General features: G+C 47.5%; 1 protein-coding gene across 4 annotated transcripts; it reads left to right on the forward strand.

The window, feature by feature from the left end:
• The first annotated feature begins 654 nt into the window (after window positions 1–654).
• Window positions 655–21,652, forward strand: SMTNL1 (smoothelin-like 1). Of its 4 annotated transcripts, none has more exons than XR_001482865.1 (9): window positions 655–811; window positions 5,041–5,568; window positions 6,469–6,604; window positions 9,497–9,551; window positions 10,119–10,286; window positions 16,799–16,901; window positions 17,764–17,915; window positions 20,438–20,643; window positions 21,270–21,652. XR_001482865.1 is itself a non-coding variant. In XM_015424362.1 (9 exons), the coding sequence occupies exons 2-8, from the start codon at window positions 5,104–5,106 to the stop codon at window positions 20,580–20,582; spliced, it is 1,224 nt and encodes a 407-aa protein (XP_015279848.1). In that variant the 5' UTR covers window positions 655–811; window positions 5,041–5,103; the 3' UTR covers window positions 20,583–20,628; window positions 21,270–21,652. The 4 variants fall into 4 exon arrangements, 2 of the variants coding, with proteins under 2 accessions (XP_015279848.1, XP_015279849.1); XM_015424362.1 differs by having other exon boundaries at window positions 20,438–20,628; XM_015424363.1 differs by having other exon boundaries at window positions 20,438–20,616.
• Window positions 21,653–26,781: the final 5,129 nt, after the last annotated feature.

Here is a 26,781-nt window from a genome sequence, read left to right on the forward strand (position 1 = left end):
CCTCTCCTCCACCCCCCCCGCTCAATCTCCCCGAGGCGGCGGTGGCGAGGCCGGTCTCCCCCCGTAAGGGGACCCGCGATACTCGTGGGGGGGAAGAGCTCCGTCTCCTCCACCCCCGCTCGATCTCCCCGAGGCGGCAGTGGCGAGGCCAGTCCTCCCCCTTGCCCGGCTCCAAGGCGGTGGCGGCAAGGCCGGTCCTCCCAAGTGCCCCCGGAGTGCGGATTTAGCGATCCGCACTCACGGGGGCAACTTGGCTATTAGTATATAGATTGGCAGCATATAGCTTGACTATATCCATCCCAAATGGTCAGTATCTTTAGACAGCAATCCTCTGGACATCTGGTCAGCTCAGTAGGCCTCACTCTGCCCTGTTAAAAATATGTTGTTTCTAGTTATTCCCTTCCCTGAAAGGATGCCTTTCTTAGGCTAGGGCTGGTCAGTGGCTGGCATGATCTACAGTGGAATGGCTCTCTTCTCCTTGTCCTAGCTGCATCTGGCCCTTCTGACAAGAGGGAAGTATGATTGAAAGAGGCATCTGTTGGCCTCCTGATAAAAATAGGAATCTGTAGTTACCCATCACAGTGAGAAGGGTGGGTGTATCAACAGAGTCGTAAACAATGAGAAAAGTGGTGTGGCCCAGTGGGGGGGGGGGAAGGCAGCCGGAGAAGGAGCCAGGAGAAGGAAGCTTAAGAAGGAGAGAGCGAGGTAGAGTGAAGGGAAGACACAGACCGTTCAGTAAGCGCTGCCTCCCTTCCGATGTCCCCTCTTTCACTGGCAGTCAGCAGTTGGGCCTGTTTGTGTACTTGTCTAGGTAAGTGCTTATTCCTCCGTCGTGCAGGGATGGCCACACTGTGGCTCCAGGCAGTTTAAGTGTAGTTTCTGGACAGTGAAGACAAATAGAGTTGGAAGAGAAGTCTTCACTCTTCCTGTATACTGGAGACACAACGTTCTCTTAGTCAAGTGGGGAGTGGGAGATGTTCAGGAGTGGAGGCACAGCCGGGATGTCTGTGTGGGTCTTACTCAGAAGCGGGGAGAGGAAGCTGTGTGGTGCTGCCTCGGGCTGGTTCCGCATTTGTGATCCAAAGGTTTGTGGCAGAAATTCAGCAGGTGAAGCAGGTGAAGGTGAATGATGGATTTCTGCCCATCCACCAATAATCAAGAGCATACAGCTCCTGCTTATTAAAGGTCTTGTTAGAAATGAAGCAAAGGAGAAGCAGTGAAAACTTGTGAGCCTCAGGAAAGACTTTGGTGCCTAGCTCAGGTTCAAATAGATTTATTTATTTGGATATTTATACACTACTTTTTCCCCTAATGGGAACCCCGTTGGCTTAAAATATCATTCTCCCCACCCCCATTTTACCCTCACAACAACAGCCCGGCGAAGTAGGCTAGAGTGAGTGACTCAGGGAGCGTCCACGGCAGAGGGTGAATCTGAAGCTGGGTCTCCCAGGTCCTAGCCTGGCACTTTAGCCACCACACCGTGCTGGAGAAGAGGGTGAATCTGAAGCTGGGTCCCCCAGGTCCTAGCCTGGCCCTCTGCTGGGGCCGTATTGGTGAGGAATCCTCAAGCGGCTGTCACAGCTGACTCGTGGCAACCCCAGCAAGGGGCTTTCAACGAAAGTGATTGAGCCATGGCCTTCCTCAGCAGAGTCTTCCTGGGCCGGCTCCCAAGTACCAACCCAGGTTAGCTCCGGAGACTGGGCTACACATACCATGACATGCTCCCCTCCCCCTCCACCCACGGTCAGAGTCTAAATACACACGCAACACATTTATTTATTTATTTATTAGTTTGATTTATATCCCACCCTCCCAAAGGCTCACATGCGGCTCAGGGCGGCTCACACACACCTGCCGGTCAAGGAAAGGCTCTTTTTCTTATGTCCGTATGTGTGGGAAAGTAAGTAAGGCACTTCCCAGAGTCTACCAAGCCATCCAAAGTAGACTTACATCCTTTCAAGCCCATTGACGTCAGTAGATTTGGAAGGATTTAACTCTGTTTAGGATTGCGCTGCTTGGTTGCTTTAACACTAGTTGTCTAATCTAGGGAAAAGGCAGGATTCTCAGTCACATAGATGCCGATTCATCTCTGAATGCCATTTCAAACAAAGAAAGTATGTTCCAGGCTTATGATTTAGGGAACCGTGGCACTGAATGTGTGCCCGCAGGAAATACGAGGCTAGGAGAACATAAAGGGGCCTTAAGTTGGGACTGAGCGGCATTGGAAAAACCGGAAGTAGGGAGAGGACAGAGCTGGTGTAGCAGAGACTGACTGAAAAGGCTGATGTTGATAAGGGGCCAAGTGATGTAACTCAAACACCTTTAGTGCCTTCAAACACCTAGCTTTATTGGACAAATAGCTCCTTCTTCTGTTCTAGTTAGCAACTCCTTGTCCCTTTGTTTTTTAGCTGCTACATAAGATCTTCTTTTTTGAAAGTGACAGAGCACTTTCTAGGATTTATCCCTGATGGGCCATTATAAGGAGGATGAAATACCAATGGCCAATAGAGGGCTGCTAAAAATGGGGTACTTTTGGCAAGTTCATGTAGGAAGAATGAAGGGCAGAAGCTGAGGCCGTCTTTGGCTCAAGGGTGCTGTGCAAACGAATCTCTCCTTGGCTATTGCAAATGTCGGGGGGTATTTTTAGCAGGTGACATGCCCGCTCACCTGCCCCTTCTTTTCCTACTTGCCTCCTGCACGTTTCATGTTTGAGTCACTGGCTGTTCCTGGCATTTGTCAGCAAGGATTATTTAAAAATTATTTACTAGGTAACAAGAAAGGAGGGGCCAGGGACTGGCCCTACTTCCCAGCCTTAAGGGATACATGTTCTGCTTCAGAGAAGACGCTACTTTAAATGGTTTTGAATGCAGTGCTCAGCATAGAGTCTCTTGATAGGGTTAGCCTTCTGTGAGGCTCTGCTCCTATCCAAAGAAGGTTGGATTAAAGTACGTGTTTGGGGACTCTACAATGAGCTGTATTTTGTGCCTCCACATATTCCAGAGTAATACACTTCTTGTTGTCTTTGCCAGTATTCAAACACACAGCTGGAAAAACTCAACAGCAGCCTCGCCTCCACAGGAGTCTCTTAAGCAAGAAGTTATCCAGCTTCTTAAACCTAATCTAAAATTCTCATGAATTCTAAATTTCCTTCCAGATGAACACTTTAGCACTGCTGTGGTATCTTGGGAAGGAACAGACACTCCATGGTCTGAGTGGCAGAAAAAACAACAGAATAAGGCCCTCAGTTTGATCCTACAGTATAATGTTGTACTAATGTATTTTAAAATCTTGGAATAAGTGCAAAGGTGTACTTATTTTTGTATAACTGGTCTAAGGACTGTAGAAATAAACTGAACTGATCCTACAGTAGCATTTATTAATATGGTTACACCATAGAGCCAGTAGAGGGCAGTAAAGATCCCTGTTATTTTTTCCCCTTAAGAAACAAGCCCATTTTTAGGATCCTACTTTGTGGCATCTTAATGATTAACAAATATTTAGTCTACCATAAACTTTTCTGTATTAGACCCCCCCCCCTTTGTCAGATGCATGCAGTAGGTCCTTAGTAGGAATACACACACACACACACACACACACACACACACACTTGGGGGGACCCAGAAGGACTTGTTGGGGGCATTGCATTTTCCCTTCTCCGTTTCTTCCCTGAAAGCCCCCATAGCCTCTCCCTGTTTCTTGCTTCCTTTTGAGCTTCCCATCCATGAGCCAACCTACCTTTATCTGCCCCTCTGTCTTTAGGTTTTCCTCCTTCCCTCCCCTGGCAGCCTTTCCCTGGGATAACTCTGGGCAATTTGGGCCGCCACTGGCTAGGGTTCACCTCCCTTTCCCCATATCCTCCTTCGAACACTTATTTCCTCTTTTCCTCCTTCTGGCAGCCCCCATATCCTCACCTTTCTCTGCTTCTTTCTCTCCTTCCTGCTCACCAGCCTTCCTTTTATTTGCACCCCATTTTCAGCTACATCTATTTATTTGCTTCATTTATACCCCTCCTTCCTCCACAATGGAGACCCAAAACAGCTTACATCATTATCCTCTGTTCCATTTTATCCTCACAACAACCCTGTGAGGTAGGGTAGACTGAAAGTGTATAAGAACATAAGAGAAGCCGTGTTGGATAAGGTCAATGCTGATCCAGTCCAACACTCTGTGTTGCACAGTGACCAAAATCCATGTGCCATCAGGAGGCCCGCCAGTATAATATAAAACAAAATACATTGGAGGGGGTTAACCCCCTCAAAATATAGACACACCTGTACCTTTAAGTAACAAAGGCAACCACAAAAGTATCACCAGCCTTCAAGCCTTGGTTTCTGTCAGTGAAAGGCAAGGAGAGGGAGCAGGGTCCCCCTCAGGCCTGTACTGGCCTTTGAGGGAAGAAGCCAGGAAAGCTGTGAGCTAGTGTGGGATAGTTAGTTAGACCGCCAGACTAGGATCTGGGAGACCCAGGGCTGAATGCCTCTTCTGGCACGGAAGCTCACTGGGTGACTTTGGGTCAGTTCGTTAATGACTTGGAGTTGGGAGTAAGCAGTGAAATCGCTAAGTTTGTGGATGACTCTAAGTTGTTCAGGGTGGTGAGAACCAGGGAGGACTGTGAGGCACTGCAGAGGGATCTGTCAAGGACGGGCGAGTAGATGTCAACATGGCAAATGAGGTTCAACATGGGCAAGTGCAAAGTGGGTTTTCAGGTATGCTTATGAGTCCCTCATGGAACCCTTGGTGAAATTCAAGGAGGAACCCCATCTTTTAAAAGCTCATGGATCAGTTCATACATGCATATACATCTTTTGATGGCTTTCATGTGTGAACAGCATCACATATCTAACACCACATCTAAATCTTTATCACATCAAATACACAATACTTTTCGGTTTATTCTTACAGCCATCTGTGTTGCCAAGTGTGCAATAATTGTACAGAGAAATAAAGTGTTACACACGAATCTGGCAGCAATTGCATGAAAGACTGGAGGCTTTTAACAATCTGATTTCCACCTTTTATTCCTTGCACCGTATATTTCAGAACTGGAGCTGCAAGTGGCCGCCTGCTTCATCTTCCACTGAAACAGTAGAGGAACGTGGCATTATGGAAGCTGAAGGCATCAAGGAGCAGGAGGAAGTCCACGGCAGCCATGGCGCAGGGCAGCCGGATGACTTAGAGTTTGGGGGAGAGAGTGAGGCAGGGAAAGCAGAGGCTGCTGCTGGGAGTGAGGCTGCAGGAGGGGCAAGGGAGGCAGAGCCTGCAGGAAACGTAGCTCAGGGAGAGGGTGAGGCTGGGAAAGCTGAGGCTGCTGCTGGGAGTGATGCCAAGAGAGAAAATCAGCCAGCAGAAAAAGCTTTGGGTGATGAGGAGGTACAGGAACCTGGAATTACAGAGAAAGTGAAGGGAGAAGGAGAAACAACGAGCCAAGGCCAGGCAGAGATGGAAGATAAGGTGGCCGTATCTGGAACAGAGCCCGAGGAAGAAGCTTATGGAAACCAAGAAGAAGTTCAGGAGAAAGAAGAAAAATCTGGTGACTTGGAAAATAATTCCAGCATGCCTCGCATTGAGGTGGGGACTTTGTGTTTTCCCAGTTAGGTGTACTGGTTAAGTGCACAGACTCTAATCTGGGAGAGCCGGGTTTGATTCCCCCACTCCTCCACTTGCAGCTGCTGGATGACCTTGGGCAAGCCATAGTTCTGTCAGAGCTGTTCTCTCAAGGACTGCTCTGGAAAGAGCTCTCTCAGCCCCACCTGCCTCCCAGGGTGTCTGTTGTGGGGAGGGGAAGGGAAAGGCGCTTGTAAGCCCCTCTGAGACTCCGAGTAAAGGGCAGGGTATAAATCCAATCTCTGCTCTTCTCCTCCCCTTCTGGTTAGAATCAGAATACCCACTTCCATTTCTTTTCCCTGAGTGCCATCCTTTAATGCTTCCCATGCCCATTGCCTGTGCCTTTGTTTCAGACTTGTCCAGGATACAGAACTCTCTTTTCATCTATAGGCAGGCAGGCAGAACATTTCTACATATACCTCAGTTACATGAACCTTGTTCCCTGATTTATCTCACACACTTCGCTTATACATGCCTTTATTTTCCTGCATTGTACACAAAAGCGCGCACACACACCTTCAGGGCTCCCTGCCTTAGCGTGGCCCTCCGAGCCAGAGAGCGGGATGGGAATGCTGCAAGAGGGAGCCTCTTCCCGGACAGCTCTGTACACATAAACAACTCCTATTCCTGTCTCCTTCACTCGTAAGTAGTTCCTTTGCAAGCACGTGAACAGTGCCTGCCTGTGTATCATAAGAACTCAGAGACCAGGACCCGAATTGTTTCTGGGAGACTTTGAGACTTCAGGTCAGAGCACAGACATGCTCTGGAAACCACTGGGGTAAACAGTCCAAGACTTAACGCTACTCCCCACAACGTATGGACACAATTAACATGGCTTGGTCCTTTCCGTCTCCACGTGCACAGGGCCGAACAGGCAGCACTTCAGATGAACCTCTTTCACCGGAGCCAGGTGAGGAAGAAGAGCACTGGCCAGAAGTCTCTGCAAGCTCTCCTGATGAGGGCCCAGAAAGCCCCACGGGATTCAAAAGCTTGGAGGAAGGTGAGGAGAATGTGAACCAGCACCTAGAGAATGTAATCGTTGGTAGCACAAATTACATGAACTTATAGTCAGAGGAGCTGATATTCTTGACTGATTACAAGGACTGTCAGCTAGTGGCATCTGGCAAATAGCACTGCATCTTGAGGATATCGGCTTTCATTGTCCCAAAAGAGAAAAGAAAGCTCCTTCTTACTCTGGAACTAAAAACATGTGAGTGATGCCTTCAAAATGCTCTATCCAGAGTTCAGAAGGCAGGGCTCCTTCATGTTCCTCCCAGCAGAACTTCCTCGAGGCCTTCACCCACATCTCTCTAAAGGAAGTTCCGCTGAGGGAGACAAGGGCCTTGCCATGTCTAAGAACATCAGGACAGATGTCATTTCTTACTTAGATGGCTTCCATACTAGTTTAAGGTCTGGAAGATTTATTTATGTTATTTATAATCACTGCCACTATGGGCAGACTACACAGGATTAATCAGTACAACTGACAGGATGAGACATTTGATAAACAATGGAACAGAATCTGGGTTCTAGAACCAACCAGGAAACTAACAAACAGAACTGAAGCAAAACTTAAGTGCTGACATGACACATTAAATGATGCAAAATTACATAACAGGATCAAATTTACAAACAAACATAGAAGAATATTTTATTATTCAGTTCTTGAATTAAATTTCTAGCCCGCCCTTCCCTGCAATGCAGGGCTCAGGGCGGGTTGCAACAATAGATATATACAATAAATTTAAAACAATTAAAACATAATCTATACAATATTAAAAACCTATAATATCAGATAATACAAGGTGGCAGTCAGACACAAGTAAACCTTCAGCCGGTGGTGTGTCCACAGATGGAACCACGAGGCTGGGCAAGTGGCAGAAAGCAGCACCAAGGCTGGGGAGGGGAGGCCAGTAGGGTTGGCGCTCTGCTGCCTCGGCCGTAGGCCTGGCAGAACATCTCCCTTTTGCAGGCCCTGCAGAATTGCAGCGAGTCCCGCAGCAGGGCCCTGGCCTCACTCGGGAGAGTGTCCCACCAGTCCAGAGCCAATAAGGTGTTGATCTATGGAGCGTAAAACTCTTTGGGGACATAGAGGGAAAGATATGTTGGTCCCAGACTGCACGGGGCTTTGAAGGTTAATTCCATAACCTTGAACTTGATCCGGTACTCAACTGGCAGCCAATGCAGCTGGTGGAGCACCGGTTGTATGTGGGCTCTTAAAGGTGTCCCATTGAGGACACGCACTGCTGCATTTTGGACCAGCTGAAGCTTCTGGGTCAATCTCAAGGGCAGCCCCATGTAGAGTGAGTTACAGTAGTCCAGTCTGGAGGTGACTATTGCATGGATCACTGTGGCTAAATCACAGGGAGAGAGACAGGGAACCAGTTGCCTGACCTGCTGAGGATGGCAAAATGCTTGTCTGGCAACATTTGTGATTCGGGCCTCCATTGAAAGCGAGGCGTCCAAAATCACACTCAAACTCCTCACCATTGGCGTTGGTGTCAGTAACGCCCCCTCAAGGGTTCGGAGCTGGATTCCCAACCCCATCACCCTGTGGCCCAGACACAGCACCCAGTCCCCAGTAATTTGTCCAAGTAACTTTATAAATCATTTTGTACAGTGCTACCCTACTGCCTGCATAGAAAAGCCGAATAATCCAATTTTTCATAGTTTGCAGAAATCCAGGAGAGGCAGGCCATCCCACAAGGTGGGGGCCACAACACACAAGTCACATGTGCAGGCAGCTGTTGATTTCCCCCATTTGCAGACTGGCAACTGCTGCAGAAGGCCCCGTTCAGATAAGCAAGGTAGTGGGGGGGGGGGAGGCTTGCAGGCAGGAGGGTCCAAGGCCATGAAGGGCTTTGCATAACATCCATCCAGTATTTACAGAGGATCTGTAACATTGTTGCATTCCAGCATTTTTATGTTGTTTCCCCATATTTTTTCCTGCTTTGTGACAACTTATTTCACATAAAACTTAAGGGGTTTGTACTAGCCTGTCTATTGTGCCACTGAGGTCTCCCTTAACATTTGCTTCCTGTTTTAAAGTAGTTTCAGGTTTTCAGAGTGGTTTAAATAGTTCCTGTTCACTTGTATGAATTTTCTGAATGGATTCTTAATCAGGTTTAGGGGAGGGGGAGGAGTGATCCCTGGTTTTCTCTTTGCAGCACAATAAATTACTTTTATTTTAGCAGCACAATTATGAAATTATAGTCATGGAAAATTAAACATTACTTTGTGCGCAAAGGGAAAACAATTATTTAAAAACCTCCAGGAAAAGAAATTAAGGGTCCATCCAGGAATCCCATGGCTGTCGTGAACTGATTGGTAGTGATGGGAAGTGCCATCAAGTTGCAACAGATTTATGGCAAACCTGTGAGGTTTTCAAGGCAAGAGACTAACAGTGCTGGTTGGCCATGTGGCCTGCCTCTCTGTAGCAACCCTGGGACTTCCTGGGTCTTCTATCCAAGTACAAACTGGGGTTGATCCTGCCTAGCTTCCAAGATCTGAGGAGATTGGGCCAGCCTGGGCTACCAAGAGCAGGGCATTAATTAATTAATTAATATTGCTTAATTAAGCACCGGAGGCAGAACTACTCCCAGCTACATGATGAAACGAACAAGGGTAATAAAATTTAAAGGGACAACTGCAGAGTAAACTAGGATTTTTGCTGAGTAAGGCTTGATTTACTTCCAGGTAAACATAATAAGATCTTGCCCAGCAGGATGGGCACTGCCAGATTTTTATGGGAAATACAGTGCTATATAGTAAGTGCTCTGTTTCAACAGCTGATTGGAGAAAATGAACTTTTCAGCTACACAAGAGTGTGGAAAGCAGCCTTAATTTCAGTGTAAGACATTTTAATCATACACCTTTATGCAATTTCCTCTAGATGGCACCATTTCAAACACAACAGCTGCAGAAACTGCTACGGGGCAAACTACCAGGTGAGTCTCTGGGAAGAACTGGCACGGGGGACAGGAGGGAGGCACAGACAATGCAAAACTCAGTAGTGATTGTGGTGATTAAAAATATGGGGAGTAACTGGCTACCTGATTCCTTCGAGTTTCAGGCTGAGAGTTTATACCAGTAACAAGCCCCAAAGTATTACCTAGTAACAAAGGTTTCGAGCTACATAATAACGAGTTTATTTAAATTGTTTCAGTTTAAAATGTAAAACTTTCCGTGCAACTAAGAAAAACAAATGCACAAACAAAGCTCACTGTTGACCTGGGCACAAATGAACAGGTTGGAAACAGGAATGCAGTGCTGAGCTCTTTGAAAAGAAATCACCTGCAACAGTAGAGTATTAGCACAATGATACCTGGGACTGGCCGGCCACTGAAACGATAGGGGGGTATGTTTTCTGGAAGTGGTCAGGAAGGGACTTCCACCTTTCTTGCCAATCCTATCTCTGCCTCTGCTCGTTGCATTTTGGGAGTCACTCTGTGTTAAGATTGCCCTCCTTGTCACCCTTTGCCAATCCTTGCTTCTGATTCGCTTTGGGTTCCCAGCACTGAAGCGGCCTCTGTGGGGGTTCAAGAGCAGCACCCTGCAGCCGAGGGGGCAGCCACTGCCAAGGAGAAAAAGATGAGGCCTGCATTCGACCAACGGGCACTAACCCGGCCACGTATGCCGCCCAGAGCTCAGTCCCGCAAAGCCATCGTGGAGAAGTTTGGAGGGTGAGCCTGTGTCTGCACTGCAGCATGGCGCGTCTGTTGCTTCCATATGAGCCTCTCACAGTCTTTGTGGTGTGCGCACGCGCAAGCTTCCTTCCCTCGTGATAACTGTGCACTTTTAGGGGCAGACTTAACAGCTGAATTCCATGTTCATGGAAGTAAAGCTCCTAAATTCAGTGAGACTTGCCCCAAATAAGGTGCACGGGACAATAATCTTTATTTTATTATGGCAGAAGCTTTCATGAGCCAGAGCCCACTTCGTCAGATGCTATTAGTGTGTGTGGTCTGGACATCATATGTACAGAGAAGTGTCCACAGGAGTGGACTTCCTTTTCCCTCTGGTCCCAGCTTCACACTAACATGACCTGAGTGTAAGGAAGAGAACCTTCTGTCACCTCTCACTGCAAAGAGCTACTGGGTCAGACTCTAACACCCATTTTAAAAGAATGAGCAAAGACCACTACAAGAGGTGATCAAGAGATCTTTGACAAAGGGCTTCCGGTTTTGGTGTCTGCAATGGTGGCCATGGTCTCCCGAAGCTGCGGGAGCCGTGTGCCAGTGCCTGCAGCTGGGGGGGGGGAATGTCTGCACCACCCCTGGAGCTCGTGCGAAGGGCTCCCAGCCATGGGGTGCTAGAAGAGCTCTTTCTCTGGCGACTGGCCGGCGAAGGGGGCTCCTTCATGCCCTGAAGGTCCCACCGCGGTGCATCCGAGAAGGAACTAAGAACGCACACCGGGACAAACGTTTGGTGGCCGAGCGCATTGTGATCGAGAAAAGCAAGTTTTACAATGAAAAGTGAGTGTTGGTTTAAGCGAAGGCACCAAAATTCAAGCGGAAAATCCCCCTTAAACAAACCGAGGGGGAGGGACCCTCTCTTGGAAGAAATAAACATGGACTTTGCAAAGAGAAATCTGAAGGGGGATCAAGCATAAAGCAGTTGCAGGCTAATATAAAGAACTTTTGAGAAATTACCAGGCGTTTCCAAAGGTTTCTGAGACTTTTGTAACTTTTTTTTAAAAGGGAGGAAGGGAGGAAAAAGATAATCCATCAAAACTGAGGCTTCCTCCCGGAAATGCCAGCCCAGCGAGTTCTGTGTCTAGACAGGACAGCAATGCAAACTTGCAGACAATGCTGGCTGAGGCTTTGCGCCCTCTGCTGGAGCAAATGACATCATTACATGCCAAACCCGATGTCCAGCAAAGTCAGTTGAATGAGACTGCTAGAAAAACAGAGAAAGTAGAACAAGACCTGAAACAAGTCAATGCCAACACTCAGAAACTTAAAAAGGAAATACAGGTCATGACAAAAAAGAGAGTATCTGATAAAACTGAGTTATTACTGCTGCAAATGGAACAAGCAAGCTATGTCTTAAGGTTTCAGGGTGCCCCAGAAGCTAAGGGTGGAAACCTGAAGCAGATCATCTGTGATTTATTGGGCCCGGTGGCAGATTTAAAAGCGGAGTTTCTACAAAGCGAAATAGATACGATTTATAGATCGTATTCTGAATTTACAAGGAAGAATAATCTGCCCGGTGAGAATGTGGTGAGATTCTCCAGGAGACAAGTTCGGGATAAAATTCTAAAAGCAACAAATGGAGCTACCCTGAAGATTAAAGACAAAGAGATAAAAGTTTTGAAGGACATTCCATTTGAAATAAGAAAGAAGAGAAAGAAATACAGAGACTTGGCATTGTTCTTACAGAAAAATAATGTCACCTTCCGATGGACTTTCCCCGAATGCGTCCTCTTTAAATTCAAATATAAGAAAGAAAAAATTGACTCTGTTGAAAAGGCACGTGAATTCTACAACGACAGACTGGTCCAGCAGACCAAGAAGATAAAGACAACGGCAGCAGCAAGGGAAGTGAAGAAGAAGAAGGCTTGGCATCTTCTGATGAGGACTCAGCTTCTGAACTGGGGGCCGTGGCCCCCAAAAGAGGTTACCGGTTTAGAAACAAAAAGAACAAAAAATGAAAGCGTTATAACTGTTTTTCAGAGCCTGTTTTAATTGAAGTTTAATTGTATCTCAATAGAGATCTTTATAGCCAGTTTTATTGGAATCCTGATATAAGCAATAAGAAAAAGGTACTCACTTAATGTAGCTATGTTAAAGCGTATACACCTATAAGCTAATACTGTAAACATTTGGAATGACCACCATCTCTTGGGTTTTTAGGGGTTTTGCTTTACTTTCTCCCTTAGTATGTAGTTACCTTCCCTTGTTTCTTTGTAGTTCATAGAAAACGCAATTTTAAAAATCCCCTAAAAAAAAAAAAGAGAGATCTTTGACAAAGGCTCCTTATGCAAGTTTGAAAGAAGCACTGAGAACATGAGCACGCTCAAATCAGGCATAGCTTTGTTAAGGAGAATACACCCAAGAAGTTGTGATAAAATGAGGCTTGCAGTGGTACCAAATACTTGGGTGTCCATGTTAAGACGCTTGTATTACATAAAAATACACAAACACACACACAGAGTGAAACAACATGTATCACTTAAGAAGGAGAAGGTATGAGGCCAAAAGAAGTAGGGCAAAGAGTGAAGCAGGGGGCTTATCACGACCTAACACTGCAGGCTCCAGGCACAGATACATATCTTCACTCAGGGGTCACAAACATCTGCACAGCCAATAATCTAAAAGAGAAATCCAAAAGGGGAAGTGCAGCAAGGCTAAACATTGCCTTGGGACCCTTGTATGTTTGGGTCCAAAGCAATAACACAGGCAACAATCCAAGTAGAGATCCAGAGGGAAAGAAAACCATGGAAGCACACTGCATATGGACTAACAACAGGCAAGTTTTGTACCACCCCAGAAACACACTTCGGCATAGATTATAGCCTCAGTGATAGGGCTTGGAGTTTGAAGCCCGCCTCCCCCTCCCCCGTTCTCAAAGAAGGGGGAGAGGAGTCCAAAATGATACGTTCCCTGACTGTCCAAATGTGAGAACGAGGCAGTTTCTGTATCCTGGGAACATTTCCAAATGAGAGAGAGAGTGGAATTCTCAGGATAGGGGAGGTATATTGGAGGCAGTATTAATTACCTCATTAAACTGGGATTTTGGAGGAGATTCCAGCTGATCAGTGTGAATGGAAAACCTTTAGCCAAAAATGTTAATGTGGATCTAGTTCTCTTAGCAGGGATTTCAGTGCAGTCGGATAATTACTGAGAAGTCCTGATTGATGGTCTGGGGCTAGACGAAGGGAGAGGGGCTGTTTTCCTCTGAGGCTGCCACTGTTGCCAGTAAGCATGATTAGAGCCCTGTGAGGTGATGACCATCAGCTACTGATCTGCCTGCTTGCCGACATGGGAGTTCAGGGGCCTGCCTTGCAATGGCTCGCCTCCTTCCTCCAAAGTCGGGGACAAAGGGTGGCACTCGGGGAACAGCTATGCCAAAGGCACCCACTGGATTGTGTAGTGCCCCAAGGGACAGTGCTGTCCCCGATGCCCTTTCTTTCTTTCTTTCTTTCTTTCTTTCTTTCTTTCTTTCTTTCTTTCTTTCTTTCTTTCTTACAATCCTAGATCAGTCACGATTGGCACTCATAGCTATCAGCATGCTCTTCAATATCTATATGCACCCCCTTGCCCAGATGGCCCGGAGGCATGGCCTGGGATGTCACCAGTACACAGATGTTGGGTGGCCAGTCTGACTCTGAACCAGAAGATCTGGACCGGGCATTACAAGCCGTGGCTGGTTGGCTTAGGCTGAGCCAACTGAAATTGAATCCGACAAAGATGGAGGTCCTGTGCCTGAGTTGGGGCAGCCTGGGGGTAGGGATCCTGCTCCCAACCTTCAGTGGGGCACCATTGGAGACATGAACCTTTATAGCTCTGCCAGAGCCAACCTGAAAAGAGGTATCCGACAGGCTAAGCTGGGCTATAGGCAGAGGATTGAGGATAAATTCAATACGAATGACATGCAGCAGGTGTGGCAGGGGATTCAGAATATTACCAATTATAAACCAACCGTTGCTGCTGTGGATGGAGACCCTTCATTGGCGGAGGAGCTTAATCTCTTCTTTGCCCGTTTTGATGTGGAGCCGAAGGGGACAGCCATACTACAGCCATCTGTCCATGGCGGCCCCTCCCTCAGGGTAGAAGAGCATGAGGTGAGGCGTACGCTGAGGGCTGTAAATCCGAGGAAAGCGGCTGGACCTGATGGCATTACGGGATGGGTGTTGAAAGAGGGGGATGACGCCCACCCCAGTAACACCATCATCAAGTTTGCTGATGACACCACTGTGGTGGGGCTCATCTCTGGGAATGATGAGTCTGCTTATCGGGATGAGGTGGAACGGCTTTGTGTTTGGTGCAGGGAAAATAATTTGATCCTCAACACCACCAAAACTAAGGAATTGGTAGTGGACTATAGGAGGAACAAAATGGACATTCAGCCACTGTTTATTGGTGGAGAACGTGTGAAGAGGGTGGCTACTTTTAAGTTTTTGGGAGTGATTATTGAGCAGAACTTGACTTGGAGCACTAACACCACTGCTCTGGTGAAGAAGGCCCAGCAGAGGCTTTTTTTTTCTCAGACTTTTTTAAAAAAATAACTTGAGTGAGAAAATACTGATGTCTTTCTATCGCTGCTCAATAGAGAGCATTTTAACATACTGTGTTTGTGTCTGGTTTGCCAGTTGTACGGCCAGGGCTCTCTCAGGGGTGGCTCCGTTCTGGTGGAACAAGCTCCCAGAAGAGATCAGGGCCCTGCGGGACCTTATACAGTTCTGCAGGGCCTATAACACGGAGCTCGTCCACTAGGCCTTCAATTAAGGAGCTGCCTTTAGCAGCTGAAGATAGAGAGCCCTGCCCCCCCCCCCCCCGGAGCCACCGATAATGGCAGCCTGTGCCAGCCGCCTCAAGGAAAAACCTACGAGCTGACTGTGAGAAGGGACCCCTGAATAACAGCTGCCATCATTAAACAATGTAATGATTACTAACACTTTACTATATCAGATGGTTTTAGTTGGTTTTAAAACTGTTTTAATTGTTTGATTCTGTGTAAGCTGCCCTGAGCCAGCTTTGGCTGGGAGGGCAGAGTATAAATCTTGTAGATAAATAAATAAATAAATAAATAAATAAATAACCAGACTCCACTGCTCAGAGGGAGCCCGGAGGATGACTGATCCTGCTTTTTTTTCCTATTGGCCTCCGACCTTTGTTTCGGTGATGGGCCAAAATTCATTTTCTGGGTCCTGCGTGATACTGTCAGGTTCCCAGTCAAACCGCTCTCCACACACACTTTAATGTCTTATTTGGAGATAGGAGATGCCATGGGGGTTCGAACGCTTTGTCAGGACTACAACAGTCACAGTTGGTCAAATGCCCAAGTCTGACAGATGCGTGGCAGAGCTGCTTCCAGAGCCAACATGAAGGTGGGCAGAGAAAAGGCAACAAGAATGGAGTCTTAGAGTGACAACAATACATAGAATTCAGCTCTGGCCATGAAAACTTTTGCCACAGTAAAGCATCATAAGACTATTTACTGCTTTGGCTGCAACAAGCTAACATGACTACCCCTCTGGAATTGTTTTGTTTCATTAATCAGACTACATCTGTGCACAGACATGTGTGTCTCCCTTCCAGATTCTGTTAGTTTTGGAGGGATATGCGGTCTAAATGTACTGGTGAGTGAAAAGGTGCCTTTGTTAAGGATTTTATATATAGACTGATGTCTGTTAAATTACCTTTAACACACATCAGTCTATTTATACAATCCTTAACAAGGTCTCTTGTAAAGACTGGTGAACGGGTGGCAATCAGGCGAGATAAACAGGTCCAGGTCCCAACCAGACAGAACTGTTTCCACACTGCTGGCCATTATAGATGGATAAGTGAGTCAAATACAGTGATAGAGGCCGCGGTCACACGGACCTCTTACCACGCTAGTTTTCCCGCAGTTCTTCTATCCGCGACATTTTATATCGCTTGGAGGTGGTCAGACGGTCCCTCTGTCTTCTGCTTCACTCGCGCAAGATACTGATCACACAGAGCGCTGTCCCCACGGTGGCGCGGTTTTTTTAAAAAAACAACCCTGCGCATGTGCTTGGGCGTACATACAACTAAAAAGACCAAAATAAAAGCTAGCGCCTGTTTGCACAAGCGCATAACTTAAACTGGAAACACAAAAGGGGGGGACGGTAGCGCGGTCACGGCAAATTGCTGTCCAGATGCCAAAACCGTGGATACAAAGCGTGAGATATCGGAAAACACCTGTTCCAACGGGTGTCAGAAAACGCGGATAAAAAGAGCGAAAACCGCGGGACTCAGCCCGCTTCGGTGCAGGAGGCGGGTTTGCCAATATGAACAGGAAACTTTAATGCGCGAGGGATCAGCAGTGAAGCCCGCACTAAATGTCCGTGTGACCTGACCCTTAGAATTTGTGGATGATATTCAGAGAAATATGCCTTATTTCTTCATTTTTGTTAGCTATCAACCTCATCCTTTCGTTTGATCTGCCCATATCCTTCTCTTTCTCATCATTTCCTTCAACAATCCCCAATTTTTCCCTCCAAAAGGGCTGCAAGTGGTCCTGCTCCCAATGTCAGGAGGATGGGAGGTGCAAACAGTGTGAAGAGCATGTTGCTGGAGTGGTGCAGGGCCAAGACCCGTGGCTATGAGGTAAAAAGACAGTTGCTTTTCAGGCTTTCTGCAAACCCCATTTAAAGGACAGAGGTCCCTTTCAACAGGGTTTGCAGAAAGCCTGCCATGCGATGTGACTGTGAAGAAAGCTAATGCACTCTTAGAATGCATTAACAGAAGCATTGTGGCCAGATCACGGGAGGTGGTAGTTCCACTCTATTCTGCTATGGACAGGCCTCACCTGGAGTCCTGTGTCCAGTTTTGGGCACCACATTTTAGGAAGGATGCTGACAAGCTCGAGTGTGTCCAGAAGAGGGCAACCAGGATGGTGAGAGGGTTGGAATCCAAGTCTTACGAGGAAAGGCTGAAAGAGAAGGCTTAGAGGGGACATGGTTGCAGTTTTCAAGTATTTGAAGGGCTGTCATGTAGAAGATGGAGCAGATCTATTCTCTCTTGCGCCGGATTGCAAGACTAGATCTAATGGGTGAAAATTACAAGGGAGTCGTTACCGGCTAAATATCAGGAGAAACTTCCTAACTGTAAGAGTGGTTGAGCAGTGCAGCAGTCTGCCTCAGGAGGTGGTGGATGCTACTTCGCTGAACGTTTTCAAGTGGAGGCTGGACGACCGTCTTTCGGGTATGTTGTAGGGCTATCTTTCAGCTCTGCTCCTGCAGAGTGCAGTGGGTTGGACTAGATGACCTGCAAGGTCCCTTCCAACTCTAACTTTCTATGATTCTATATGCAGTACCCTGAACTGCTTGGAGAAATGGTGGGATGCAACCTTGATATACAATAGTAATGATGATGCAGTAAGAAATGCTTGTTGCAGCTGAGAGAGAAAGCATGAGGGCCAGAAGCAACTGAACCCTTCCCCATTAACCTTTCTTTTTCTCATTCCCAGCATGTAGATGTCCAAAACTTTTCCTCCAGCTGGAGCAGCGGCATGGCCTTTTGCGCCCTCATCCACAAATTCTTCCCGGACACTTTTGACTACTCCACTCTTGACCCAACAAAGCGCAGAGAAAACTTTGCCCTGGCCTTCTCTACTGCCGAGTGAGCGCTCCGCACACCCCAAGACCCTGGGAGAGCACAATAGTTGGGACAGGTTGGGTTGGGTGGGTGATTATCCACACTCCGTATCGCACCCTGGCTAAACTGGTGCTTGCTGCAGTAAGCACATAAAATATGGAAGGGCAGACTCAGCATGGGTTCTGTAAGGGAAGATCTTGTCTCACTAACCTGTTAATGTTCTTTGAGGGGGTGAACAAACATGTGGACAAGGGGGATCCAATAGATATTGTTTACCTTGACTTCCAGAAAGCTTTTGATAAAGTTCCTCATCAAAGGCTCCTAAGTAAGCTCAAAAATCATGGGATAAAAGGACAAGTCCTTTTATGGATCAAAAACTGGCTAATAAATAGAAAACAGAGAGTGAGTATAAATGGGCAATTTTCTCAGTGGAGGGACGTAAGCAGTGGGGAACCACAAGGATCAGTACTTGGTCCACTGCTTTTTAACTTGTTCATTAATGATTTGGAGTTGGGAGTAAGCAGTGAAGTGGCTAAATTTGCAGATGATACGAAGTTGTTCAGGGTGGTGAAAACCAGTGAGGATTGTGAGGCACTCCAAAGGGATCTGTCAAGGATGGGCGAGTGGGCGTCAACATGGCAAATGGGGTTCAATGTGGCCAAGTGCAAGGTGATGCACATTGGAGCCAGAAATCCTAAATATAAATACACGTTGATGGGGTCTGAACTGGCAGAGACTGATCAAGAGAGAGATCTTGGAGTCGTAGTAGATAACTCACTGAAAATGTCGAGACAGTGTGTGACTGCAATAAAGAAGGCCAATACTATGCTGGGGATTATTAGGAAGGGTATTGAAAACAGATCAGCCAATATCATAATGCCGCTATATAAATCAATGGTGCGACCTCATCTGGAATACTGTGTGCAATTCTGGTCACCACACCTTAAAAAGGATATTATAGCTTTGGAAAAAGTGCAGAAAAGGGCAACTCGAATGATAAAAGGGTTGGAACACTTTCCCTATGAGGAAAGGTTAAAGCGCTTAGGGCTCTTTAGCTTGGAGAAACGACGACTGAGGGGTGACATGATTGAGGTTTATAAGATTATGCATGGGAAAGAGCAGGTAGAGAAAGAGGTACTTTTCTCCCTTTCTCACAATACAAGAACTCGTGGGCACTCCATGAAATTGCTGAGCGGTCGGGTTAGAACGGATAAAAGGAAGTACTTCTTCACCCAAAGAGTGATTAACACATGGAATTCACTGCCACAGGAAGTGGTGGGTGCTACAAGCATGGACGGCTTCAAAAGGGAATTAGATAAGCATATGGAGCAGAGGTCCATCAGTGGCTATTAGCCACAAGGTATAGCTAGGGGCTCTGGGGCAAGTGATGCTCTGTCTTCTTGGTGCTTGGGGGGGGTCAACAGTGGGAGGGCTTCTAATGTCCTGGCCCCACTGCTGGACCTCCTGATGGCACTGGTATTTCTGGCCACTGTGTGATACAGAGTGTTGGACGGGATGGGCTTTTGGCCTGATCCAACATTGGCATCTCTTATGTTCTTATGTAAGGGCAAAGTGAGACTTTAAATATAGTGATCACCAGTGTTCCCTCAGCTTAGATTTAAGTTAGTGTGAGCTAGCTCACAGGTTTTTAGCCTCTGGCTCACACATTTTTGTCTTGGCTCAGGAAGGATGGATCCAGAGCAAACTAATTTATGCAGTAGCCAGATTGCTCGCTCACAACTTTAATGACAGTAGCTCACAAAGTAGAATTTTTGCTCACAGGACTCCATAGCTTAGAGGGAGCAACACATGCCAAGAAACCACACTATCTGCTGTTCTTTGGCTCATGACTGTTGCATGTCTCCAAGTGCCTGGGGGACACTCACATATCTCCCCTTCACACTTAAAGTGTATGCTGCATCAGACACAGGTCAAAACCCAATGTTACTTGCAGTGCTGCTGGGAGTGGTAATCCACTCTTGGTTTTGTCTTTCAGGTGTTAGGTTAGCCTTGACCGGAGGGGGCTCAAAGGCTCATGGGAAATGAGATTGCCACTGAATAGCCAGTAGAGGGACCAATACTGGAAGAGACAGTAGCTATTAGGAGGAGGACAATCAAAACCAGCTGTAGGTGACCAAGTATCAGTAGATTCTCCCTCAGAACTCCAGAAAATGACCTCAATTTATTATTTATTTTATTTATTTTTATTGTTAACATTTTTACCCTGCCCTCCCCGCGAGTGGGCTCTGAAGCACAGAAGAGCTGTCCTTACCTTTGTTGGTCCACTTGAGGAGCAAGATTATAATTTATGACCTTTTACAAATAAAATGAGAGAGCCAAGCAAGCCTCAAAAGGCAAGATGCCCCCCCTGTTAGTGCTATTTCCTCCCCCATGTACAATCTATTGTGGCTGGATGGCGCACTGCATCCTTTCTGTCCTGGATCCATTTGTGTGGAGAACGACATCCTAGAGGTGACGTGCAGCTTCAGCAAGGCTTAGAAAGGTATCCAAACTAACATGACTTCTTTTCAACAACCTCCTCCCAGGAAGCTTGCAGACTGTGCCCAGCTTTTGGATGTGGAGGATATGGTGCGCCTGAGCGTCCCTGATGCAAAATGCATCTACACCTATATCCAGGAGCTGTATCGCAGCCTAGTACAGAAAGGCTTGGTGAAGACGAAGAAGCAGTGAAACGAGGTGGCCAGCCTGTATCTGAGGCCAGTTGGTAACTACAGAGGAAAGTTTGGGGCGGGTAAGGGGGCTCTATGAATCTCATCCCCAAGGGGGAAGTGTCAAATAAACATTTTAAGGACACCATCCTGTGGAGGATATGAATTGGATGGCGGTAGAGCATCTACGCAGTGGCAAATTGCCTCCATGAAGAATTCTAGTCTCTATGGAGCTGTGGTGAAAATAAAAAGTTTAAGAAGAATGCCCGATACAGAGCAGTGGTTTCACCGAGGGCTTGTGATTGAGACACAAGGTCCAGGAGCCTTATCAGACCTTTAGGGATCCCCTGCAATGGCCCCTCTGCCCCCAAAAGCGTTGTTGAACCCCCTTCACAGCCTGGGAATGATGCCCTTAAGTGGGTAAACGGCCTGATCAATGCCAGGGCAACAGGAGTCTGGGCGGGGTGTGATGGAAGGAATGAAAACAGCACAGTGAAGGGTTAAACACTCCCACCACTACCAAACAACTGTTTCCAACATCTGGAAAAATGCAGAGTTTCCGATTACGGATCTCACCACTGGAAGTGTGCTTGGGAGCATCTTGTTCCACTTCTGTCCATACTGTAAGGGGGGAAAAAGAGTTCACTTGCAGGATATTTTTTCGTATGTTTCAGGCTGAAAAACAGGATTTGCTCTGTTTGTTTCTCAGGGAGAAGACAGCATACGGGATATGTCCTGGCCACAGCGCTCTCTCCATTCTGTGACTTCCTCTGCACACAGCATTGGATTGAACAGTAGTAGCTGCCCCCCGCTAATGCTAAGGGCTACAACACACACATTTTACCAATACGCCTGTGAGATATTTAGGGAAGAGATTACTGATATCACCTTTGGGCGGGGCGGAAGCAATCATCTTCAGCAATCTGACCTCCATGAAACCAAAACTGACGGCATCTGTTCCCAGCAGATACAGCTTAGAAGGAGCAGATTCTCTTCTTCTCCAGCAGCCCCACCCCCCTCCAAGCAGGGATGCTGCTTCTGACTGAGTACTTGTCTCTATTAAAGCTTCTGCTTTCCTTGTTGTGAACCAAAGCAACTGCGCTGATTTTGTGACAGCAGACAGCTCAATGCTTACAGCTCCCTTTCTCTCCTCAGTAGTGAGAATACCGGGAAGACAATTGGAATAACTATCCTTGGGGATATTCCTCAGAAACAAAACATAGGTCCCGTTCACACGGAGAAGTTGCCATGCTAAAGAGACAGATGATAGGTGGATTGTTGGTGCACAATCACACCACAACATCTGGGAAGCGTCGTGCACCCATGGCTAACCCGTAGCTTGTCGCCGAAGATGTGCAGTAAAAAACCACCACATACAAGATACTAGTTTCCGGAAAACGCGGGGCAAGGGCGGGCGTCTGAACGCGTTTCCGCTTAAATCCCGTGGCATCTGGCGCCTGTCCATGTCCCGTCGCAAACAGGATTGTTTTGTTTTTTTAAGTCTCCACAGGATGCGCACAAACGATCATGCGCATGCACAACTTTCGATGAGAAATATTTTTCCCCATTTTCCATGGAAGTGGCGCCTAGCAATTGCCAGTGTGATCGCGCCACACCGCTTCTTTGCCGTGCTGCAGGAGAGCCGTGTGATCGGCACCTAACAGTCCAACCATGGAACCTCGACGGGACATGTGATTGGGCTGCCGCGCGTTACTTTGCTCCGGGGCAAACAGCCACACTCCCCCCCCTGCATTTTTCGGCCCATGTGACCGGGGCCATAATTGTTTAAAACTACAGGGAAATATGTAACCTAGCATATGCATGCTGAGTCAGGAAGTAAGCCCCACTGTATTCAGTGCCCTTGGCTCCCAAAGGCTACACACCTAGGCACAATTACTATAGTACACCCCAGTAAATTATGAACAAAGATTTCTGGGATTGGGCTGTGAGAATATGCTGGAAAGAAATTTAGCTATAAGATCCATTCGGCATTGAAACAAACTGCCTACAAGGACTGTGGAATTCTTCCCCCCACCAAAAAAAGGCTGAACAACCATCTGCTAATTACACATCAGGAAAGGGATAATAACCATAGCCTGTCTCAGTACAAAGGCTTGGAGGTGTTGATCTAGTCCATCTCCAGCAACTACAGAATTCTATAGAAGAACTTCTAGAAAGCCACAAATTGTATAGTATCAAACAAGTTTTAGAGGAGGACTAATATATACACAGAGGAGGGAAATACTTTCCCCAGTATTTCTCTCTCTCTCTGTGTATGTATGTGCATACACACAGTAGATTCTATCCTACAAGAGTTTTAAAAAGGTAAAGGTTCCCTTGCTCGAAAGCCAGTTGTGTCCGACTCTAGGGTTGCAGTGCTCATCTCTGTTTCAAAGCCGAAGAGCCAGCGCTGTCCGAAGACGTTTCCGTGGTCATGTGGCCGGTATGACTAAACACCAAGGTGCACGGAACGTTGTTACCTTCCCACCAAAGTGGTCCCTATTTATCTACTTTCCATTTCTTGCTTTCGAACTGCTAGGTTGGCAGGAGCTGGAACTAGAGACGGGAGCTCACTCCGTCATGCGGTACACTCGGGTATTGAACTGCTGAACTACCGACCTTCCACAGCCTGCAGCTCAGCGTCTTAACCACTTGAGCCACTACAATAAATTTAGAAGTCTTTAGACTCCTTTCAAGCTATAATGGGAATCCCAGAAAAGCTGGGGTTTCCATTATAATTAAAAGCTCCTGAAGAGCATGTTCTGCTGCTGAATCTCTAAGCACTGAGCCTTTCAGCCTGTACAGGACTCATCTCCCTAGCAATCTTTCATCTGAAGCTCCTCATTCCCTCCTGCCTGGGGTTGCTGCGAGTCAGGAGGGCTGTGTTCCTCAGTGGCCTCCACTGTGACTGGGTGGCCATGCTCCTCGCAGATGTTGTGCAGCACAGCACATGTGCACAGTATTGCATTTAGGTTGTGCTCCATGACTGGACGCTTGGCCCCCAGACACCTCCAGGGCGCCTCTAGGCAACCAAAGGCCTGCTCCACAACACATCTTGCCCTGCTGTGTACCCCATTAAATGCCACCTGCTGTGGGGTTAACACTCCTGTATAGGGCGTCATGAGCCAGCGGCGCATGGGGCAAGCGGCATCTGCTCTAATTAGAGGAGGGATCTGTACCCCCTCAATAGTTAGTGTGGGATTCCCTGGCACGAATAGGCCTTGGTCCGTGGCGCCTATTATTCTCGAGTGCCTTCGCATAGATGTGTGTCATGGCTCTTGCCAGCTTCTCCCACTGTCACATCTATGAGGCGCCCTTGGTGGTCCAGAGTCCCTTGCAGGAGGACAGAGTAAACGTTCTTTCTGTTGTAGAATTCTGCAGCTTGCCCTGGTGGTGCCCGGATTTGGATATGGCAGCCATCCATGGCTCCCACACAGTGTGGACTCCCCCCCCCCCAGCTCCTCGAATCCAAGCATTATCTGGCAAAAGTGAAGGATAACATCAGTGTTCAGGCCCACAGTACCTTGCTCTACCTAGATTTATCAGTAACAGTCAGACATAATATCTACAGTAATTTACAGTTGCTGCATAAGTACTGGTGTGTAGGAATGCATGCTCTAACCCTAACAAGACATGGCCCTGCCAGGACATTCATCATTTGCAGTTTCAGGCCCAGTCCGTCCTTTAAGGTGGACAACAATGCCCACAGTCTTATTTGGAATTAGCTGATGATAGTTACAAAGTGAAATGCTTGCTAGCAGCTCGACTACATTGTGCCACAGTTGTAACTTATGGCATTGTTCGATACGCATATAAAACAACCAATGCTCCCTCTAAGTTGTGGAGTCTTGTGAGCAAAAAAATCTACCTTGTGTGAGCTACTGGCATTAAGGTTGTGAGCGAGCAATTTGGTTACTGCATAAATTATTTTGCTCTGGAGCCCCATCCTTCCTGAGCTAAGACAAAGTTTTGTGAGCCTGAGGCTAAAAACCTGCAAGCTAGCTCACACTACCTCAGCTTAGAGGGAACACTGAACACAACCATGCCTGCATCACTGACACCCCCTGAAGTCCTGTTATAAATGTTGACCATTATCACTTCCAGCTCTCTTTTATAGTAATTGCCATCTGGACATTACCACGGTAGTGGTCATCCACAGATGTCACTGACTGGTCACCATTACATTCCCTGTGCCTGAAAGGACATATGATAGAAAACACCTCATTTCTGTCGTGCATTTGCTTTACATGGGAGATGCTTACCCGTCCAGGTGACCGCAGACATACAGGGCAACTCAACAACTGTGCCTTGATAGCTAGGCAGACCTCCACCACTATTCCGGCCACAGTTGATCTTGCTATGCCAAATAGGGTGCCAACCACACAATAGCATGTGGATAACACGCTCCTCTACAGGTATGGGGTCCCTCATGGCTGTTCCCTCATGCTGAAGATGTGGCTTCAGAGAGACCACCAGCCACAGGAAGGTGGCCCTGGTCATCCTGAAACTTTGTAACCCCTCTGCTCATTCTCCCCTATGTCCCAGGCATAGACTGTCCACAGTTCAGCTGGTCGAGGATAGACCCACCAACGACGTGGGGCTCCTTGCTCTGCCAGTGTGTGGAGATGGGCCATGTCAAGGGACTCTGGAAGCACAAAGTCCCCTACGCATGAGGTGACGTCTGAGGTATATCAGCCTCCTCACTCTCATGGCTGTCAACCTTTGGTGCAGATGACAGGCCACTGTGAGGAAAGTCTGAGCTGTCAGAAGCGTCAACAGACACTGCTCCTGAGGATTCATGTTGCTCCCTCAGTGCAAATGTCAGATATGAGCGGGAAATGATTTTTATGGGGGGGGTGGACAGCTCAGGCAGATTGATACAGTTGGGCGAAGGAAAAGGGGAGGGGGAGGATCTCAGGCACTTCTGCCTGACAGAGGTGCTGGCGTGCCCACAGCCAGCCTGGGTGAATTATAGAATCATAAACTCATAGAGTGGGAAGGAACCTCCAGGGTCATCTAGTCCAACCCCCTGCACAATGCAGGAAATTCACCAATACCCCCACACACACACCCCAGTGACCTCTGTTCCACGCCCAGAATATGATTTTAAAAAACCCCTGCAGGATTTGGGGGGGGGGGCAAACTGGCCTGGAGAAAAATTGCTTCCTGGCCCCAAAGTGGCGATCAGCATTTCCCTGGGCATGTAAGAAAGGGCCACAAGAACTAAGCATTGATGCAACCCTTCCTGCTCTACCTCTCGTGATTCACACAATCAGCATTATGATCCTTTTACAGTTGAAAGCATGATATAAATGCAAAGGACTATTTGTAAGATTATCTGTAAGACACAAGACCAGGATGCATCTCACTTCTGGCAATCACTTGGAGAGACCCTATCACTCAGCTTCCATTGCCCCCCACACACCCCACACTGGAATAAGAACATAATATCAGGCCATACCACATTGCAATAAAGCCCCTACAACTGTATACAGAAATACTGAGCTTCCCTACCATTTACCACAACTAGCCCACCACACAACCAGGATCAAGACTCCTAAGTGGACCAACAGAGAGGCATACACTCATTTGAGAAACTATTACATTACAACACCTCTGGAACATTACAGATCAGTAGATGCAGCACTGCACAGTGGTCAGAGTTGCAGATTGATGTGGGGAGACCCAGGTTTGTATTCTCACTCTGCTGGCTGAGTGACCCCGGGCCAAATCTCCCCTTCTCTACCTAACCTACCCCACAGGGTGGTTGTGAAGATGAAATGGAGACTCATGGGCAGGGTCCCCAGCTTCCCTGGCAGGAACACTATGTTAAGAAATCTCTCACAATTATGCAGCCATAGCAGGCAGGAGGGAAGGAAGCAAATACCTCCAGTGCCAGAGACTTGTAGAGGAAGAGTCAAACTTTGGGGACTCACCCGTGCACCAGAGAGCCAAGGCAGCAGGAGGCAAGAAGCCTGGGCGAGCTGGGCTCCTCCATGCCTGGCAGAAGATGAGGTGCAGAGGCGAGAGGTGGGCAAGCAGAAGAGGCACTCAGCCAGCCCCACAAGCTGTGTGCAAAGAAACTCCCACCGCCCCAAGCTTCAGGGCTGCCTCGTTAAAGGAGTGCGGAGGCCAGACTCGCAAATGAGAAAAGGCAAGCTCAGGGTTTGGCCCCACTATATCCTATGGGCCATTGAAGTCAATGGTGAAAACATAGGGTA

The sequence above is a fragment of the Gekko japonicus genome, unplaced genomic scaffold (genome assembly GCF_001447785.1).
Source record: "Gekko japonicus isolate JY-2015 unplaced genomic scaffold, Gekko_japonicus_V1.1 scaffold4527, whole genome shotgun sequence".
In the NCBI taxonomy this organism is placed as follows: domain Eukaryota; kingdom Metazoa; phylum Chordata; class Lepidosauria; order Squamata; family Gekkonidae; genus Gekko; species Gekko japonicus.

Excerpts from the sequence above, each read along its gene's own strand:
- SMTNL1 (XM_015424362.1), top strand. The coding sequence starts at position 5,104 with ATGGAAGCTGAAGGCATCAAGGAGCAGGAGGAAGTCCACGGCAGCCAT. Across the intron at positions 16,902-17,763 it reads CCAAGACCCGTGGCTATGAG|CATGTAGATGTCCAAAACTT; the intron begins GTAAAAAGACAG and ends TCTCATTCCCAG. Across the intron at positions 17,916-20,437 it reads CTGGCCTTCTCTACTGCCGA|GAAGCTTGCAGACTGTGCCC; the intron begins GTGAGCGCTCCG and ends ACCTCCTCCCAG.